Below are 19868 nucleotides of genomic sequence, written 5' to 3'. Positions count from 1 at the left end.
ATTGCAGTTCCATAAGTATACAGTTCATTATAGCATCAGAGAAAACCTGCCTTCAGGCAAAGATAAAATGTAGGTGGCTGAGCAAAGCAAGCTCCCTTTCCCTGCCCTGACACAAACACTTTTAAAGTGATAAGATATCCTGATGGTATCATCTCTTGGGATGATACATTAAGGACATAATTCTGTGCCTGTTTTGAAGGAAAAAGTCTCACAATTCTCCATATTCCCCAGCCAGTAAGTCCCCATGTTACTATTATCGCATTGCATTTATATTGCATTTTCCCTCTTGTGAGGAACTCGAGGCAGCTCTCCCAGCTCCATTTTGTCCTCACAACAACAGCCCTGTGAGGGAGGTCAGTGACTGGCCCAAAGTCTTCCAGCAAGCCTCCTGGCCAAGCTTCTCTTCCCAATCCAAATTCCTGTGCATGTGTGCGTGTGCACAAATGTGTATGGGGAATTCAAGCTGCGAAAATAGTATAGAGGGAATGGAAAGCAGTAAAAAGCAGCTCTCCATGCTGTTCCCCCAGTAGAGTTTACAGCTGCTTGCACTGGCATAAGTCATGCATTCCTCGCGGTAAAGTGCTGCTTGGTCTGTCCTCCCCCTCCTGCCCTTTAGCACAGTGCTTCCCACCCTTCTTTACTGTTTGCAGTCAACCCATAGTTTGCCTATTGTCAGAACTGGCAAGGTATAGCCTGCATTTGTCCTGAAACCTGAACTGTGACCTAGGATCAAATTGTGCTTTCCCATCTTGCTTTGCTGGGCAAGCATAAACCGTAGTTTCCAATGTCAGGTGAAATGGCAGACAGTGGTTTGCCACAAGCCAGGAAAAGGAAAGAGCCAACTACTATTCCGGAGGGGAAAGGAGCGAACCTGCAAGCCAGGGCCCTTTGAAAGCTTTTTCTGATAGCACCAAATTGCTGGTAGACTGTATGAATGAGTCAGTATGGATTGCCTAGAGAGGAGCCAGATGAATTTCCCAGAATGCTGGAGATGGTTGGAAAGAGCAGTTGCTGTTCGTACATTTATTCATTTACATTTCTGGAAATTCGTACTTTCTCCGTGGGAAGTGATGCCGCTCCCAAACCACTTTGTAACATTATAGTTTACTCCTGGATTTCTGGGAATATCCCGAGCACTATTGATAGCTTTGAAGCAATACCTGGTCAGAGTCTTAAGCTAATAGCCCAGGGCAGTCCAGTGATATGTTCCCATGGAAATGAATTGTTGTATCATAGTCCTTAAGTCTTCTAAGTAACCTTTGAGAGGGAGACTCCACACCCCAACCCTCATAGCTGAGGATGATATAAGCTAGGCATCTAAGTGTGGGAAGTGGCAATAAGAACTAACACAGGGGTAAAGATGGAGACAAAGATAGGCAGTCTAGCTGAGTTTAGGCTTTGTAAGCCAGCATATTTTGGGATAACCTCTCAGAAGATCTGAGTGAATTGTGAATTGTCTGCTAGAGCACTAAAGCTATTCGACTCTTCCTGCACACACCCTATATCTAAGTCAGTTCAAATATTACAACATGCGCTAAGCCTCTACTGATCTTCTTTGAAAGCCAATTAAGTCTGGGTGAGCACTGTGCCCCTTGAACATTTTCCCACTTATGGAAGTCAAGAGTGTTAACCTCTTATGCTGAAAAGTATTATCTGCCTTCTGTTCTAGGGACCTCATAGAGAGGTGGTATTTGAACTGGTGGGTGGGGAGCTTTCTGGCCCAAAGGTCATGCACTTAGCCCTTCCGCCATGCGAGCATCACTCAATGTATACATTGTGCTACCATCATTGACATGAACTAAGCAGAAAATGTGCTCAATTACAAGCAACTTTTGGCCAGCTGTATTTGCAAATTAACTGATCCCATGCAGTGCAAGGTGTAAAGAGTCTGTAGCTTATTTCCTGGGTAGACTCTGTATTACTTGATCTGCAATCAGCCCCGTTGTTTCTGCCCTGAAACAGTGAGTCAGCTTCTGTTGTTTGTGTGCTTTTCTCTCTCTCCAGTTATAAAAAAGGCTACTTTTACAGACAGAAAACCTCCAACACAAAAACCTAATGCGGGAGGTATGGGCATATATTTTACTTAATAATAGTGGAGTAGATTGCAGTTTGTGTGACTTTGAGCATGCAGGGAGAGAAATGGGCTAGAAAATAGTTTCTTGTGTAGGCAGCCTTAACAACAGGGAAGAAAAAACTTTCAAAGGAGGATGAAGAATTAAAGAAAGCTTAAGGAAAAGTGGTTTTTAAGTTTTGAAAGGGCAAATTCATCACTGGCGCCCTAAATACTAATTTTTGTTGGGCAATACAGATGCACCAAAGGACAGAGTTGTATGCCTCTTTTTAACCATTTTGGGACTAGCATGATCCCTTATGAATTTAAAATAATTAGTATTGCTATCTGATTAAAAACTTTTGTGGATTAATCATACCTGTCTCAACTGTAGTTGTGAAAAACAAAATAAAAAACAAGAGCTGTCTGAGCATATGTTGTGCCTTCAGAACCCACAAGTTCAGTCTGTGGCATTTCCAGGTTGGACTGGAAGTGACCCCTGTCTGAAACCCCAGAACAACCTCCTAGACAATACTGAGTTGGATCGGGAACCTGATGCCCTTTGCCACATTTCATGAGGACCTAATTTCAAAGGCCCCCTGTAAGTGATCCATTCAGACTTCTGTCCAGAATGGTGCGGGGTGGGAAGAAGGAAAAGTGGGGTGGGGGAGAAAGAGGTGGCAAAAAAACACACAGTGAGAAAGAAAGGAGTGTTGCATGTACGCATTGATACTGAGGAAGGGGATATGGACAGAGAGAAGGCGGTGTCAAAAAAGAATGAGAAAAGGGTGGCCTTAAAACTAAGGGTTCCATATAGCCTAATCTTGGCAGCTAAGAAGGGTCAGGCCTGGTTGAAATCTGGATAGGTGACTTAAGACATTGTGAACCACCCAGAGAACATTGGCTAAGTGCTGTGTAGAAATGTCATATAATAATAATAATCCCTATTCTTGCCCATTACCAGCATGCAGCATGCATACTGACCCTGGGGAAATGCTGTCCTCAACAGAAAAAATTATTTCCATCCCTTAGTTAGATGGACCATTTCTCTGTTTGGCAGTAGGCGGCTTACTAGGTGTCAATCTAGCTTGTTTGTGTTTAGAAAATGCAAGCGTTTAGCATTTCCTCTTCTCTTACACATGGGAGGACATGCCTATTTCTGTAATGGTGCTTTCTATCTGCCATTCTTATAAGTATTTGTAAAAAGGTGTGAGGAGAGAGAAACTGCACACAGTTGCTCATAGAGCCTGTAGACTGGAGGGAAAGGGTCCATTTTAGTTCATTAAAATATTATTTATCTACTAATCACGTTGGTAGCAAACCTGTGCCCTAAAATGTATGTGCATGAAATGGAAAGGTGATACTAAAAGAAGGAGGGATATAGAGAGAAGAAACACGGAATGGTAGAAAAACAGAAATGGCCCAATATTCCTTATACGCCCTCTTTCACTGTATACATTGCTGCTCCTGGATCACTTTTTGACTCTTCCTCCCTTTTCAGTCAGTACCTGTTCTCTTTGCTCTCTTGCACGTCCTCTGTTTCTCACCAGTCTCTTTCTGTTTCTTTCTCCCCCCGCCCCCACAAAAAAATCCCAGTAAAAAAAGCCTTATAAGCAAGTAGTTTCATGAGAATGATCCATCCCAGATCAGGTCTCAAACCAACTGTATATCAGACCTATCATCCAGTCTTCAGAGAGCTGTAAGCACTGCTATCATGTTAAGGGGGTACCATTAATATGCTTATGCAATGCCTAATGATAACTTACTGTGCAGCTTGTTGAAAACTAACTTTCAAGCCATGCGCACTGAATGAGATGCTCTTGGTGGGCAGGGCTGAAAGTAAAAAGGCCGTGGCCAAAAGTCCAACCGACCTCCTGTTAATGGGTGGTTCACCCACACAGGTGAGTGATAGTTAGCCTATTTTGGAGAGTGTTACATTCCAACTAAAGGGTGAAGCTCATAGTTTGAGGGTGGATCCACTATTGCCACTAAAAGCACAGGTGGACTTGGTGGTGTGCAGCACCGTTTATCATCTTTGGTTGATATGCCGTGTCTTTATCTGGAGAGGGATAGCCTTGCTACAATTATTCCATGCTCTGGTAACCATTTTATTGCAGTTGCTTTGAAAATGGTCTGGAAACCTCAGCTGGCTCTGGCCACAATGGTTTGCATTAAGCCAATATGTTGCTACCTACACTGGTTGCCAGGCCATTGCTGGTCCTGATGTAAAGTGCTGGTATTAATATTCAAAGCCCTAAATGCCTTGGGGCCAGGTTCTCTGAAGGATCATTTCCTCACATATATACCTGTCCAGGCTCTAGGACAATCCTCAGCAGTCCTTCTCTGGGAGCCCCTGCCAAGGGAAGCGAACTGGGTTGTTGCTAAGGATAGAACATTTTTGCTGTTGCCCCAGTTGTGGAGTGAACTTCCCAGTAGTGGCTCACCTGGTTGCCTATATTCTTTTTCTGGCATACGTGAAGACCTACTTTTCCAGGAATTTTAGGCTTTCTGTTTCTGTTGCTGGATTTTACATCTTTGCATTGCCACCAGGTTTACTTTGACTCTTTTATTTCACACTGTAGACCTTTATATTGCATTTTATGGTTCTAATTGTTCTGAAACATGCAGAGAGCTTCAGCTATTGGGCAGTATAGAACTGTAATAAATAAAATACTTTAGCACAAAGCTCTTACAGTTAGCAGTTAATCCTTACTAGAGGCATCTCAGTCTTTTCAAATGGGATGGGGTACGTGGGAAACTGCACGAAGGTACAGATAATTGGCAGGTGGGGAAAAGCAGGAGGGGCTTTCTGGAAACCCCAGGAGGTCAAATTGAGAGACCAGGTGGGCTGTATTTCACTCATAAGTCTTGGGCTCAGCATGTGTGCTCTAAGCATTTTGGCCCAGTGGAGCAATGCATGCAGATGAAAATCTGAAATGTAAATGAAAGGTCAACCAAGCAAGCATATTCTAAGGAGTACCAACACCTAAGGATTAAGAAGTAATCTGAAAGCAGAGAGTCTCTGTCAGGCAAGTTCCCTGAAAATGAAACACAGATATCCTTGGAATGAAGCATCAGTCTCTCAGTTTATCTTAGCTGCATGAGATTTCCTCTTCCACATGGAAAGAAACAGATGGTCCTCTGGAGGCCCAAAGCCTTGCACAGCTATACCATATTGTGTAGTACGTGTAACTGATGAGACAGTCTGTGCATGATAGGCATGAGGTAGTCCCTGCAGACTTTGAAGTCTGGATGTTGAGGAATCTTTTGTTAGCATGTCTGGATTCCTGGCCAGCAGGTGAGACTGGCCATGCCCCATGGAGTCTGTGATAAACAAGGTACATTCAGACTTGAGGCAGCTATTTGGAAATTGCCAGCCCTGATGAGTAAAGGGATGCTTTCAGAGATAAAAAGAATACCTCAGATTTACCAGAAGCAACTGCAACTGTATATCATGGTACAGGGCCATTTAAGCAGTTATATGCCCAAAGCTAAGGACTCAAGTTTAAACAGTAAAAATCTCCCAGTGAAACAAATGTTTCTGCATGCTATTTGTTACAGCGGAGACCCTAAAGCAACTTTTGCAAATAAGCATGCAAAATTCATTTAGCTGCTTCTTGATGAATTTGGTTAAGCCTGAAGAAGAGTTGTTACAAGCACAAACAGCCTTAAGCCTCACGCTTCTGAGCTTCGTCCATCTTTGCCATGCTGAGATTTGGAAGCAGACTATTCTTTTCCGATTTTGCCTAATACTGGCAGGCTGTGGTTTACACAACCATATGAGTACTTCTTCCACAAACCAGACTGAAAAACTATGGTATGCTACTGATTTGCAGGCAAGCTGTGGCTTGCTGCAACCATATTTTGCTGAGTTGGGATGAAATGGCAAACTGTTATTTACTGCAAAACAGGTATGGAAGCTTCAGATCCAAACATGAAGGGTTGGAGCAAAGCACCCAAACACATGGGTTGAGGCCGCTTATGCTTATAATGCTCAATCTTGGCTAGTGCAAAAAAGGCATTTAAAAAAACCTTATCTCCATTTTGTCTGAACAGCTCCAACAAATTAAAGCACTCCCATGTCAGCACTCTCCTTTTGGTTTCTGAAGTGCTGCTAGATAAGGTCCCATGTTTCAATGTTAAAACACTCTAAAGGGCTGCTCATATTAGTGGCAGAGCCCTGGATCTTCCACAATTAACCATCCATAAGATTGGCAGGTGATGGGATTGCAGCAGTATTATCCCTTTCTAAAACCAAACTTGCTGTTCTTGCTGTTTAACACCAGGGCTGCAGAAGCAAACTCCATTTTACTCGGTTACTCCTTCTTACCATGGTGCTCTGACTGACGTGTGTTTGAAGTAGACAACTGCACATACTCAGCCTTTCTCACTGTGGCAAGGCTCATAAATGCAGGCTTTGTCTTTCCTGTAACATACTAGGAAGGCAGAAGTAGTTGTAAAGTAGGAAATAGCAGTGGCAGGGAGAGAAGAGAAATGCTTCCCAGCAAAGTAATGCCTGTGTGTGTGGACTGTGCCTTTTGTCTGCCAGTTTCTGACATCGGAGAGTGCTTGACTCCATTCCCAGCATCCATGCATTTGGTGGTGGAGCCATCCATGACAGTGATAGGGTCCGTGGATGCTGCTCAGTTCCCTCCTGCATAGATTTTGCAGGCACATGGCAGAATAACATCTGTGCTGTTTATTTGATCTCTAAGAAAGAGGCCTCGGGCATGCAGTCCAGGCACTTACACTGGGATAGTAGTTCTAGCAGTTTGAACGGTCTGTATCACTGTAAATTCGTTTTGGTCTGAATGTCTTGGCTTCGCCCAAGGAATCCTAGAAACTGAAATGCCCAGAATTTTCCATCACCTCCTAGAACTACAATTTCCAGACTTTTCTGGGAAACACGGAATAGCTCTTAAAGTGATGTGTGGCGGGGGAAGATTGTACAATTCTTTGCACATTGAAAGCTGGGCTGCTGATACTTTGCCAGAGCATTGTTGCAGAATCTTGGCTGCTTGCACTAAGGTGCAGCAGGAAACCAAAACAGTCCTAATGCCAACCCAGCACAAACATGATCTCACCTACACTCACCCCATTCATAGTATCATATCCATCAACTGGAAACTGGCCTGCATTGGCTCTGAAATATGCAGGACTTGCTGAGCACCCTGCCTCGGAAGCCAAGACTTAGTGTTGTGCAGTGTAATAAAATATCAGATGGATTACAGCACACCCAAAGCTTTCACAGGGTGAATAGCCTGTGTTTCAAAAATGTTTAAACCAGTTTTTAAGGGCCACATCTTTTAACCTTTTAAAAAAACATGGCTATGTATTCCTTTCTCTTTACTGAGCCTTTTTTGGGGTCAATATAAGGAGTTTCCTTAGTAAGCCATCGTTTTTAGTTCATAGTAGCTTCCTAACTACAAGAATTTGGGTGTGATGGGGGAAAATATTAGAAAATCATTTAGTGCATCTAATCCATATAAGTACCCAGAGGAGGGCCTTCTCTGTGGTGGCACCCTGACTATGGAATGCGCTCCCCAGAGAGGTCCTCCTGGCGCCGTCACTATATGTTTTTCGGCGCCAGGTTTTTATTTAATCAATATTTTAATATGTAATTGAATTTTATTGTTTGTATTTTGTTAATTACAGCCAGCATGGAATAGTCAATTTATCCATTTTATTCTGATTTATGTTGTAAGCCATCCAGAGACGCAAGTAATGGACGGCATACAAATTTTATAAATAAACAAACAAACACCCTGTGACATTAATTTATTGCATGCATCATATCCCCTCTTGCAAGAAACCCAAAGAGGCTTACACAGACCTCTTTAAACCCATTTTATTCTTACAACAACCCTGTGAGGTTGGGTCAGTGTGAGAGTCAGTGACTAGCCCCAAATTACCCTATGAGCTTCATGACTGACTAGGAACTAGAACATGGGTTGAATCCTGTTCAACCATTATACCACACCTCTGCCACCTTCTTTAAAGCAGACAAGGGTATCATCAATATGTGCAACTGTATTGTGATTAGCAACTAGAAACGTGTGTGTGTGTGTGTACAGCTGCGGTCCAGGGTAGTGTGAACTGGCTCTTGAATGCACTCCTGATGCATTCCAGTGTCTTATGGAAAACAGAACAGAAAAAAGTGAATAGAGAAATTGTGGTTATCAGCTATTCAGCACTGAGCATTAAGCAAGGAAATGTATCAGCAGTGAATTCAGAGCAAAGTAGCCTTTCAGCCAGTGCTTAGTTAATATAGAATTAACCTCCAGACAGTGTGGGGATAGCTGCTATTATAATTATTAAATGTCATTTACAAAGGATTAGGCCAAGAAAATGTTGACTACAACTCCCATGGTTCCTGCTTTTTGGCCATTCTGGCTTGGGTTGATGGAGGTATTGTGGCGAAAACTAACTGGAGGGCAGTAGGTTGCTTAGTCCTGGATTAGAACTGTTCACGGTAAACAGAGCTATCCGTGGTCTTAGCCATGGTACTACATAGCACCAAAGTGTTCAGAGGCAGTACACGTCTGCGTATCTGATGTTGGGAGTGAACAGTGCATCCTGTTTCTAGGTTTCTCAAATAAAACTGGCTTGCCACTGGGAGGATGGGCTGAATCTATGGTCAGAACCAGCAGGGTTCTTCTGACTTTGATGTACATGGATGCGGTACTGAAATATCATGCAGCGGAGGAAAGAACAGAACTGGCAAGATTAGTTTATTTCCAAATTATTACATAAAGGGTAAAAAGAACTAGTGAGATTTAATCTCTTACAAAGCAGCATGGCCATATCTCTAGAAGCAGAGCCCACTGATTATAGAACCCCAGGTCATTAGTACACAATGGCTTTTAAATGAGCCAGATTGAATTAAGCATCCTAATGGAAATCACATCCAAAGTAAATAAGAGAAAACCAGAGTTGCAGCTGAGTGAGGCATCGGTCGTTTCCTATTAGGAGGGCAAAAAGGTGTGGTTAGCTAGGAAGAGAAGCATAAACAAAAATTCATATATGCTGGCTGGGTCGCACAGCTGGCCTAACTGGTGAGAGTGAGCGAACTGCATTTGCCAGAGGCACTTGGTTAAGCTCTGGCTGCCCAACTGGATTTTTGTAGGGATGGAAAAGGGAGGAATATGAGAACAAAAGAGAAAAAAGTAATGCTCAGTGTGTAAGAATATCATATCATCTGATGTAAATACTATTGAGTATCTGAAGATGTCTCTCAATTTTTGTTCTGAAAAGAAATGGAAAAACCTTTCTTTTTTAGGGGTATGCCTAAGATGTTTAAAGTAGGGTTGAGCCAAAATGGGTGCACATTTCATTTTTTGGTTTGAAAGGTGTATGCTCAGCCAGGGAGAATATCTAAGCCAGGACAGGCTCCTCTCATCCCACACTGTTGCCTGATGCTGGCCAGTGCAGATGGGAATTGCAGTCCAACCCAAGTTCCGCACCCCTGATCTAAGTAAATCACATGAAATTTGGAAGTACTGGTGGGTTTTTTGTTTATGTCCTGGACCCTGATCATGGCTGTAACTATGATTTGACAGTTTTTACATTAGGCTGATCTGCTGCTTTGGTGTGTTCTTAAGTGTGTAAAAGAAACCCTTTTGGAGCCAGCCCCTAGTTAGGCAAATTACCCATGCCAGCAGAATCTCCCTGTTTAGTGCTATGGGTAGAGAGATTATAGCCATACCTCCTGGCCCTGCCCACAACATTGTTTTGCATGGGCTGGTTCTGTATTTTTGTTACTCCTGTGCATTCCAAGAAGTCAGACCAAGAGGAGCCAAAGGGATTTGGCTGCTCATGCTTTCAATGGGTTATTTAATCTATTGGTTGTAGTGTGAACGGTTTTGTTAGCTTTATGTAACAGTAATTTGTTTTTAAGGGCTGTTTTAATTACTTTTTAATTGGCATGCTGTTAACTACCTTGGATCCCACTTCGGGGCAGAAATATTTTAAATAAATAAAGGGTGGAATATAATTACAAAACATAAATTAACTCATATTCAACTGCTCAGAGTGTGTGCACAGTGATTGTGCAGACAAAATGGAATAAGATTCAAATCTTAGCATCTTGGTTGCCAGGGTTCTTGTTGGAACTCGCAGTGCCTTTCTAATGCTACTTTCTTGTCCTTTTTCCTGAGAATTGCCTGACTTGTCACCATGAGAAGTTGCTGCAGCAGTTTTTCATGCTGCTACAAACTAGCCCAGTGCTGGGGGAGATGTTCAGCAGCACTGAGAACCTGTTATACCATGAGAGGGTTGAATCTACGTGGAATGCTTGTCTCATTTAGAAAATTCAGTGCATAGAACGTGAAGAATTTCTAACGCCAATGGTGCAATAACACACTTTACAAGAACTGCTGTTGTTTGTTGCACCGTTGATCTGGGCCTAGGCATTTCTCTTAACGACCAAACCCATTTGGGATGCTTCACTTTAAAAAAATACAAAGCATGTAATTAGTGGGTGTTTGAGAACTCTGTGTTTTAACACATTTTATGTAAATCAACAGTTTAAACAGGAGATAGTAGGGAGCTTAAAATATGGTAGTTGGCTTGAGTAGCCCTTCTGTAGTACACAAGGTCAATCAGAGCCTTTGAAAAACAAAGATGAATTCCATAACCATGCCTCCATGTTTCTGTATGTGTGAGGGTACATGTGCACAGACACAGAAACACACATGCACGCCAGTGAATGAATTTTATCTAATTCAGCCTACTATTTTGTAGAGAAGAAGGATCTGTGTGTTTTAAGAACAGTGTAGTATCCAGTAGATACATGCCTTAAAAACCTGTTATTCATATACTGCTCTCTTGCAAATAAAACTCATGAAAAAAGAGGCAGTGTGGTGTAGTGGTTAGATTGTCAAACTAGGACTCAGAAGAATGAGGTTCTAGTTCCTACTCAGCCCTGAAGCTCACTGGATGTCTTTGGCAAAGTCACCAACTCTCAACCTAACCTACTTTGCAGTGTTGTTCTTTGAATAGAGAGGAGGATTAGGTAACCCACCTTGAGTTCCTTACAAGAGGAAAAAGGTCAGGATATAAGTGTAATTTGATAAAAGCAATGAAAATGAATGCATATTCCCTGCACAACTGGAGGACAATGTTTAAGAAATATTCCTAACTCATTCCACTGCAAATGTCTGGAGTAGGTTGCAGTTCTCAGTTTCTGAGAAAAAGTGATAATCATGGGACAATGGTCTGAATGACCATTTTATGGTAATAAATGCAAGTGATGCTTTTTTGGTCTTGTGAATGATCTAACATGCATTGTGATGCTGCCACTTGTCCACTCATGTTTTGATACTGTTGTGTGTGTTTACCAGATCACAAAATGTGACCATGGCACTTCTTTGAACATTCATTATAACAAAGTCCAAATCCTAATGGCTTCAGATGGTCACTTCAGCACCAGACTGAGGTGACCTTAGATATGAAGGTTAGATGGAGCCTTGATCTCTATGACTTAAATTTATTTAGAGCAGGGATCCTCAAACTTTTTCATCTGGGGGCCAGTTGAAAGGTGGTGCGGGATGGTGGGGGGAGGTGCCTGGGCGCGCGGGCCAGTAAGGCGTTGTTGGGCGCATGTGGCGGCGACTCGCTCGCTCGGAGATCTCCCAGCGAGTCCAAAACCATCTCCGAGCAAGCAAGTCACCGCCTCCAGCCCACGCTGCAAGGCAGCGACAAGCGCGCGCGTGCATGGGGGAGGCAGGTGGCAGTGGCGGCTTGCTCACTCGGAGATAGTTTTGAACTCGCTGGAAGATCTCCCAACGTGTCCAAAACCATCTCCGAGTGAGCAAGCCACCGCTTCCCACGCTCGGCAGATGGTGGCGCCGGCCAGATGAAAGGGCATGTCAGGCTGGATCCATCCCACGGGCCGTAGTTTGAGGACCCATGCTTTAGAGTCAAGTAGCAGTTTAGATCCATTTTTAAGGTACTTGCTTATAATAGGAAATAATAGGACAGAGAGAGCTAGATTTTAACAGATGTGTTTTATGTTGTAATTTTTGAGAATATCTTACATAGTGCATTGTCCACAGCCTATAACCTTTTATGAGTGCCCATTTAGTCCTTTTTGAGCTCTTAATTGTGTAGGCTGCATTCTCCCTAATGTTTAGCGATCCTCCATCAACGTAATAATTGGTTCTTAAGTAGCATGGGTTCTTAGCACTCCAAAGGGAGAGGAAATGATAATAATGATACTACTGGCTGGCCTTTTCATTAGCTCATCAATACTTACCCTGACAAAATGCTGGGGATCAAATAAACCACAGGCAACTGATTTGTGACACAGCCTAATCCTATGCATGCTTCCTCCAGAATAAATCCTGCAATGTTGAATGGGTTTTACTCCCATGGATAGCTCCATGCATGAAAGAATGCAAGTGTTCCACCCTGTACACATGGAGGTTGACTGAAGCACCCTCTGCTATCTATGGAGGCACTCCATGCTATTAAGAACCCTAGAAAACCAGGGAATGATAATGGAGGGAGGCAGAGCTGGAATACGCCTTTTCCTATACTGTTAGAGGACTGCCTGGAAGGGAGAAGGCTGCCCACCATACTGAAGCTGCCAGTCTTCACTTTACATACAATGATAGTGTACCATTGGGTAGTGGTAGAATCCCAAGCCTGAAGGTAAGAACAGTCATCATTCTGAATGCCCCCACTTAGAAATCTCCCTGCTTGTAGAAGATGGGGTACATACAGATAGGGCTTTTATTATGCCATCACTCTGCCTTATTCATGGACTGTTATGGGGAATCATAGGATTGTAGAGTTGGAAGGCACCTGTATGGCTTTTGAGTCCAACTCCTGGCCCCATGCAGGACTCTTACGTTAAAGCATCCCTGACAAATGGCTGCTCACATACTTCTTGAATGCCTCCAGTGTGGGAGAGACCATGACCTCCCTAGGTAATTGGTTCCATTGCTATATTGTTCTAACCGGATTTTTTTTCTGCTATCTATCTGGAATCTGGCTTCTGGTGACTTAAGCCCATTATTCCATGTCCTGCAGACTGGGATGATGGAGAAGAGATCCTCATCTTCCTCTATGTGAAAACTTTTCAGATATTTGAACAGTGCTATCATATTTCCTTTCAGTTTTTCCCTAACCCTAAACATGCCCCATTCTTTTGATTTCTCCTTTGTTTCCAGTCCCAGGATCACCCTTTTGCCCTCCTCTGAACCATTTCCAGTTTGTCTGCATCTTTCTTTAACTGTGGAGCCCAGAACTGGGCACAGTACTCAGGACTGCGCCTAACTAGTGCTGAATAGAGGGGAACCACATGATTTGGAAGCTATACTTGCAGAAATCTTTGGCGTGCCTATTGTGTTCCTTTCTGGTTGCCTTACCAGAAAAAGGATCTTGTTGCTTTGGAAAAAGGAGAGAGCAGGGCAGCGGAAATGATCAGGGCCTGGAGCAGCTATGACAACCAGCATGTTCAGCTTAGGAGAAAGGCAGGTAAGGGGAGATGTGATAGAGGTGTTTAAAATAATGCATGGTGTGAAGAAAGTAGAGGAGGAAACATTTTTCTCCCTCTCTCATAAAACACTTGCCAGGGTCATCCCATGAAGCTGATTGGTGGATAAAAGGAAGGACTGCTTCACACAGTACATAAACTATGGGAAGTGGTGAAGGACACCAGTCTGGAGGCTTTAAAATGGGATTGGACAGATTCCCCAGGGAAGAGGCTACCAGCCTTGCCTTCCTTCACCAGAGGTGGCATGCCTGCATACTCCAGTTGCTGAGGAGCTTGGGCAGGAGGAGGCCTTGCACCCACCCTGCTTGAGGGATCCTGTGGGCAGCTGGTTTGCCACTGTGTGCGCAGAGTGCTGCTCTAGATAAACCTTTGGTCTCATCTGGCATGGCTTTCTTATGTTCTTATTTCTGTTTATGCAACCTAAAATAGCATTTACTTTTTTGCAGCCACACTGACGTGTAATCTAAAGAGGAACTGTCATCTTCCCACTGTAATCCTCCTGTGTTTTCCTGCCACTCTATTCTGCCTTTTTGCTCACTGCAGAAAATGTGTTAAGGAAGCTGAGACAGAGTGGCTGTTCTGCTCAGTGGTGCTAGGAAACAGCTACAGAGTATCCTAATGGAGGGCAAGGCTGGCTGGAACCTTGAACAGGTGCACTCCATACTGCAACATTTAGTTGCAGGTTCCACTTGGGCTAGAGATTGCATGGACCAGCCCTGCTGAGGAGTTTCCTTTGCCGTCCTTAAGCGTACTGTTGTTGTTACAATGCAGGAGAAAGATTATTTTCTTTTTTAAAGGTGGTTCTGCAATTTAAAATGATCATAGTTTCTCATTTAAAAAAATAAAGATGTTATTAAAAGCTAGATAAAGAACTCTATGGGATGGCCAAGAGAAGTAAAGATACAGCTAAAAGCTCATTGACATTGGCATCTTTCAAATATGTGAAATAATAAGCCAACAAATATAAGTCAAGATCTCTGGTAGTTTCAAATAGCAGCAACACAACTACTTGAGACTGGAGTTGTCATGTGGAGCAGTGGTTTTCAGCCGCCGGTTTGTCCATGGGGGTCCATGGGGGGACTACATCTCGCTACCACCTCTTCCTCGCTTTGTGGGGGGTGTACCGGTACCCCTAGGGGTGGCGCTGGAGAGGGGAGAGATGCCTTGGTGGGAGCCATGCTGTACCTATTTCAATATTTTGTTCTTTTGTTGGCATTTTTTGTTGCCTGGTTTCTGGTTTTGGGAATATATATATATATATATATTGGTATTATGTTTGGAAATTAATACACAGAATGATGTATTATGTGTATGGTGCTTTTTGTTTCTGCCTCGACAGTCCCCAAGGTGGTTTTCCTGTTTTTGCTGGTCTGCAGCTGAGGAAAGGTTGAAAACCACTGATGTCGAGCCATTTTAAAGCTAGCTTCTCAGCAGAGGGAACCTTGCATTTTCTGCCATCTGGACAGTTCAGTCGCTTGCAAAGGACCCTCACTAGGAATCCTCTTAAGATGATTTCCAGAAAGCAGGGAGAGGCTATGTTGTTCTGTTGCAACAAAAGCAAGAGGGTCTTGTGAGGCCACAACCCTGTGGAGGCAAGCAGAACGCAAGAGACTCATACTAATTTGAAGCAGATGAAGGGCAGCAGAGGCAACGGCCAGTTTCAGAAGACTAGCAATGACATTTCAGAGGGGCAGTGAGGAAGGCTGGAGAGGCCCTGGGATACTTTATATTTTGGCTTCCCCAGTTTCTTCAGCTTTTGTTAGCTGTGAGAAGCCCCCGTGAATGTGATACCACCATCTTGCCTGTATTCCCCAGCACCTGAAATATAGAGACATACTAAATCTGATACTGGAGGTAATAAGTAATTGTAATGACTGGTGGCCTTCCCCTCCAGGAATTCATTTCATCCTCTTTTAAAACTGTCCAAGCTGGTGGCCATCAGCTGCAACTTGTGGTAGTTGAACTATGCATTGTTGACTGTACTTGAAAAACTGTGGAAACTAAGTGGAAAGGTGTTTTCCAATCTGTTGGCATCAACAAGACTATATTGGCCTAACATATAACACATTTAGTTTATCTGGGCATGCATTTAGCCACGTCTCTTTGCAACCAGTTATCTGAAGGTGAAAATAGTGATGTTTCCTGAGAATAAACCTTCCTGTCTTGTGTCTTGCAGTCTGCTATTTATTGAACAACAATTTCAGTCCGGACCTGTGCAATGAAGATGGATTAACTGCACTGCATCAGGTAAGCATTTAGGAATGCTGAAATGTGACATTAGGCAGGGTCAGATGAAGGAAAATGTTCACACAGCAGGTTTCCATGCTGTCAGAGTGGTGTTTTAGTAATAAACTAGAGCTGCAGATAGCATTAGTTTGCAATAGATTATCATGACTGCTTCTCTGGATGAGTTCCTCAGTAATTGGAATAAATCAAGTTATCTTTCCCTTGCTAGGCATTTGGAAAGTTGGTTATATCCTCAGTAGGCTGTCCCTCTTTTATAGCATAGAATCTTCCAGAAAGAGAAATTGTGGCCCACTCTTGCACACCGAATTTCCTGTCTTTTCTACCATCTCTGGCACAGAGGTTTGGATTGGGGTACACACTGTGCAGCCCAGGGGCCATGTGCCACCCCTCAAGGCCTTTACTGCATTCTTCAAGGATGTTGTGACCACCTACCACCACCAATTGTCCCATGCTAGTTTCCCTGCTGGGTGCATTCCCTGCTCTCTCCCTAAGAGCTAGCAATAAGTAAACAGTGATCCCCTGTAGGATCACTAGAATGTGGGTGTATGTGCTTGTGTATGTGCTTGTGTACATGTGCAGCCCCCAAGCCAGCATCATATACAGCAAGGTTGTGCACCCCTGGTTGTGCATCCAAATCCACCCACAATTGCCTTTAATTAAAGAAAAAGAAGTTAGCCACATCTAGTTTGGTCCTGAAACTTTGGAGAGTGTCCTGGACAGTCAGCATGTTCGGCTCATGGCCGAAGTCAGTAGGAGGCAGCATCATGTTTTTGGTCAGCTGTACTGATGAATATGTACATAAACAGAAGACCTCTGGAACTGTATGTAGGATGAATGCCTTTCTGATCCGCCTACCCCACCCAAATAAGCAAGAGCCTGATGATATTTGGACTATGCAGGATAATAGCACTTTTGATGGCAGATAATTCAGACTGATGTGCTTTTGCATGGGCTCTAACCATGGGGACAAAACAAGGCTAAATCAGGATCTTTTCTATCTTATCTCAACGTTCTGAAATTCAGTGGCTGCTGGACTTCAGGGACAGGAGGCACCATCTGGAGCCCTTTTTTGCTTTGCACGGAGGAAGTGGGCAGACGCAACAGAGGGAGGGTTGTTAAGCTGATTCTGAGGGCAAATAACCTCACTCCGAGTTCATTCCCTCTCAGTCAGTGCTGTAAATGCACCCATTGACAGAATCATGGCTGAAGCTCAGATTCTTGTGCAAATGAGTGTTCTTTTATTGGCACTGGACAGATGTTTACTTAAACATGCAAACTAGCTCCTAGGACAAGAAATGCTTTTTTAAAGGATGGTTTTTGTTGTTTCTATGAAAAAAGAAAATGTTTTGTATAATGTGGGACCACTCAGATGATTGAGTTAAATACCATGTTTGCTAGATCATAACACACTGTTCTTCACTAGTGATTTTGCTTTCTGTATTTTTGAAAGTAGTATTATCTTGTCTTTATATCCCTGAGTAGTAATAAGGACTTAAAATGATTAGTTTTCACTATTCCATTGTTCAATGCAAAATCAGTGGATACTTTTAATGTGTATCTGAATTCTGAATGTTAGTTGACCTCCTTTTGTTGCTAGCATTTGAAATTAGATTTTTAAAAGGTAAAGTCTGATTTTATTTTTAAATGAAAGCACATTTTCTTAGGCATTCCTAAGCAAAGTACTGAATTTCAAATTGCTTGAGCTATGTTGATTCTGGCATTCCCTGGGAAAAATTGAGCCCCTCTGTATCCTTTTTAACAGTGCCTGGTGGGACGTTTAGTACTGTTTTGGCCATGGTAGAAGAAGAAGGAAAGGGAAAACCCAAGATGGATTGCAGAAGAAAACTTTAAGGGGTGGGGGGTGGGGAAGAGGGAATTTCCAGAGGACCCTTATTTTAAACTGTCATTGGCTGGTAAACCTCAGTGCAGGTCCTGCTTCTGCTTGTCATTTGATTAAGTAGCTCTGTGGCAACTTCCTAAGATATGGCATGGTGCAGTAGTTAGAGAGTTAAATTGCAACCAGAAAGATGCAGGTTCAAATCCTCACTCTACCTGAGAGGAGGGTGGATAAAAATCAATGATAAAAAAATTAGGGTTTTAAAAATGTAAATCAGATTTTTTAAATAAAATGCTTTTTGAGGAAAATATTATCTTAGGATAGTTTTCTGTTTAAGATACATTATAGTCCAAAAGTTATTCATCATGAAATAAGGATTAGTTTTTAATGAATGAATGAAGTTGTATATTTGTGCAATGTTTATTTTTGGTGTGGGGGGGTAAATTAATTCAATTAATCCATTCACAATGTCATGCTCTTCCAGAGTTTTCTGTAAGATTATTGGGCAATATTTTTATCTAGAAGAGAGTGTCACAGATGCTTGGTTTTACAGTTCTAAGAACTGTGAATTTGTGTCTGCAGAGATCACATGCCTCTTCTTGTTACAAAATAAACATACAGAGTTGAGAAAAATACCTTAATCCCATTGCTTCTTTATGTACACAAAATCAACTCCTTTCCTCTTGAGTGCTAAGTTTAAAAAAAATGAATAGAAGAAGATTGTTGGGAGTGGAATTGCACAAGAAGCTAAGTGTGAGGAGGGAGGGGCAAGCAGTAAAAAATAAAGTGAAACCCTTTGAGCAGAATACGCCACAAGTCTTCGCATCTTTTTGTATATAGCCCAAGTTTTATCCTATTATTCTTTTCCTGGAGGAGAAAACCTATAATGGCAGCAGTCTGTAAAAGAGACCCAGTTTGGGAATATTTTAATGAAATTCTTCTACCTATGGGTAAGGCAGGCATGTGTGTAAATTATGCATGTAAGCCATGATTTAAATCTAGTCTTACTGATTAATCAAATCCACCCTGCCTGGGAGGGCTGTTGTGATGATAAATGAGGAGAGGGGACCATCCAAACTTTTCCGAACATCTTGAAGGAGAGTTAGTCTAAACATGTAACAAATAAATAAGATATTTCATAGCAATCTATGAAAGGACTTGTTAATCAAAAGTAATTAGTATTTTGTAAAATTGCTTAGTCCTCAGCAGATACTTGCTATGTGAAGTAGAAGCCTGTCGGCTCTTTCTGAGAATGGAGCAGCTATATTTTCTATGCTAGAAAGACGCAAGCAGGACCCAAGATTGTGCCAGATGGTGTACACTGAGCAGGCCTTGGTAGAGGCACATATTATTTCTCATCAGATTGATGCTTGCAGGTTTTGGTTATGCTTCACACTTTACCCTGGAGAAAGTTCTTCAGAATCCTGAAACCAGCATTGTTGCAATAGGCATGTACTTTCAAGAATGGGACTGTTACAGGCACATGGTGCATAGGAGTAGCACCTTTTTCACTTTCACACACCATCCCTAGCCAATGTCTAGAGCTTTCTTGCACTTCCCCAAAACAGTATTTTAGTGTATAAAAACGTAGACGCATATGGTATTTTCAATGAAATTAACTTGACTGTAAGTTGTTTGTGATTTGTTCTGGGCAATTGTACCCCTCCGTAGAAATAAGGAGCAGATGCAAACAGCAGTTAGGAAGATGGGGCAGTGAGCCTCCCTTCCCATGCCCCTCCTTTGCATGCGGCCCCTTACCTTCAACTTTCTTCCATTCCAGTTGTACACTTACCAGGCTGCCTATGCTAGATCAGGTGGCAATAAAGTGGAAGCATCTGCCATTGCTCCAAAGAAAGGATTGTCCATACAAAGTAAAGCTAAACTCTGCTGGCTTTGATTCCTCAACAGTGCTGCATAGACAACTATGAAGAGATAGTTAAGCTGCTCCTGAACCATGGAGCCAATGTCAATGCAAAGGACAATGAATTGTGGACTCCCCTGCATGCGGCTGCAACCTGCGGACACATCAACCTGGTGAAGGTCTTGATTCAGCAGTAGGTGACCTGTCATATTTTGTGTTTTATGCTTGGGCCAGCCTAGTGCTGGATACAGGTTGGGAGGATCTTGTGTTTAACTGAGTATGTTAAACTCCCAAAATCCAAACACTTTTCTGGAAATTTGCAACAGATATCCTGTCAGTGCTTTCCAAATTTATACTTTTAAGTTTATTCCCT

General features: G+C 42.7%; 1 protein-coding gene across 1 annotated transcript in view; it reads left to right on the top strand.

The window, feature by feature from the left end:
• PPP1R16B (protein phosphatase 1 regulatory subunit 16B) overlaps nucleotides 1-19868 on the top strand; it is a 119483-nt gene that overhangs the window by 78061 nt on the left and 21554 nt on the right. Inside the window, exons 3-4 of the mRNA XM_044440241.1 lie at nucleotides 15727-15797; nucleotides 19543-19688. Of these exons, the coding sequence (XP_044296176.1) occupies nucleotides 15727-15797; nucleotides 19543-19688 (217 nt within the window). The remainder of the gene's footprint in view (nucleotides 1-15726; nucleotides 15798-19542; nucleotides 19689-19868) is intronic.

The sequence above is a fragment of the Varanus komodoensis genome, unplaced genomic scaffold (genome assembly GCF_004798865.1).
Source record: "Varanus komodoensis strain SLA01 unplaced genomic scaffold, ASM479886v1 scaffold37, whole genome shotgun sequence".
Classification (NCBI taxonomy): domain Eukaryota; kingdom Metazoa; phylum Chordata; class Lepidosauria; order Squamata; family Varanidae; genus Varanus; species Varanus komodoensis.
This window is presented reverse-complemented; position numbering and strand designations above follow the sequence as displayed.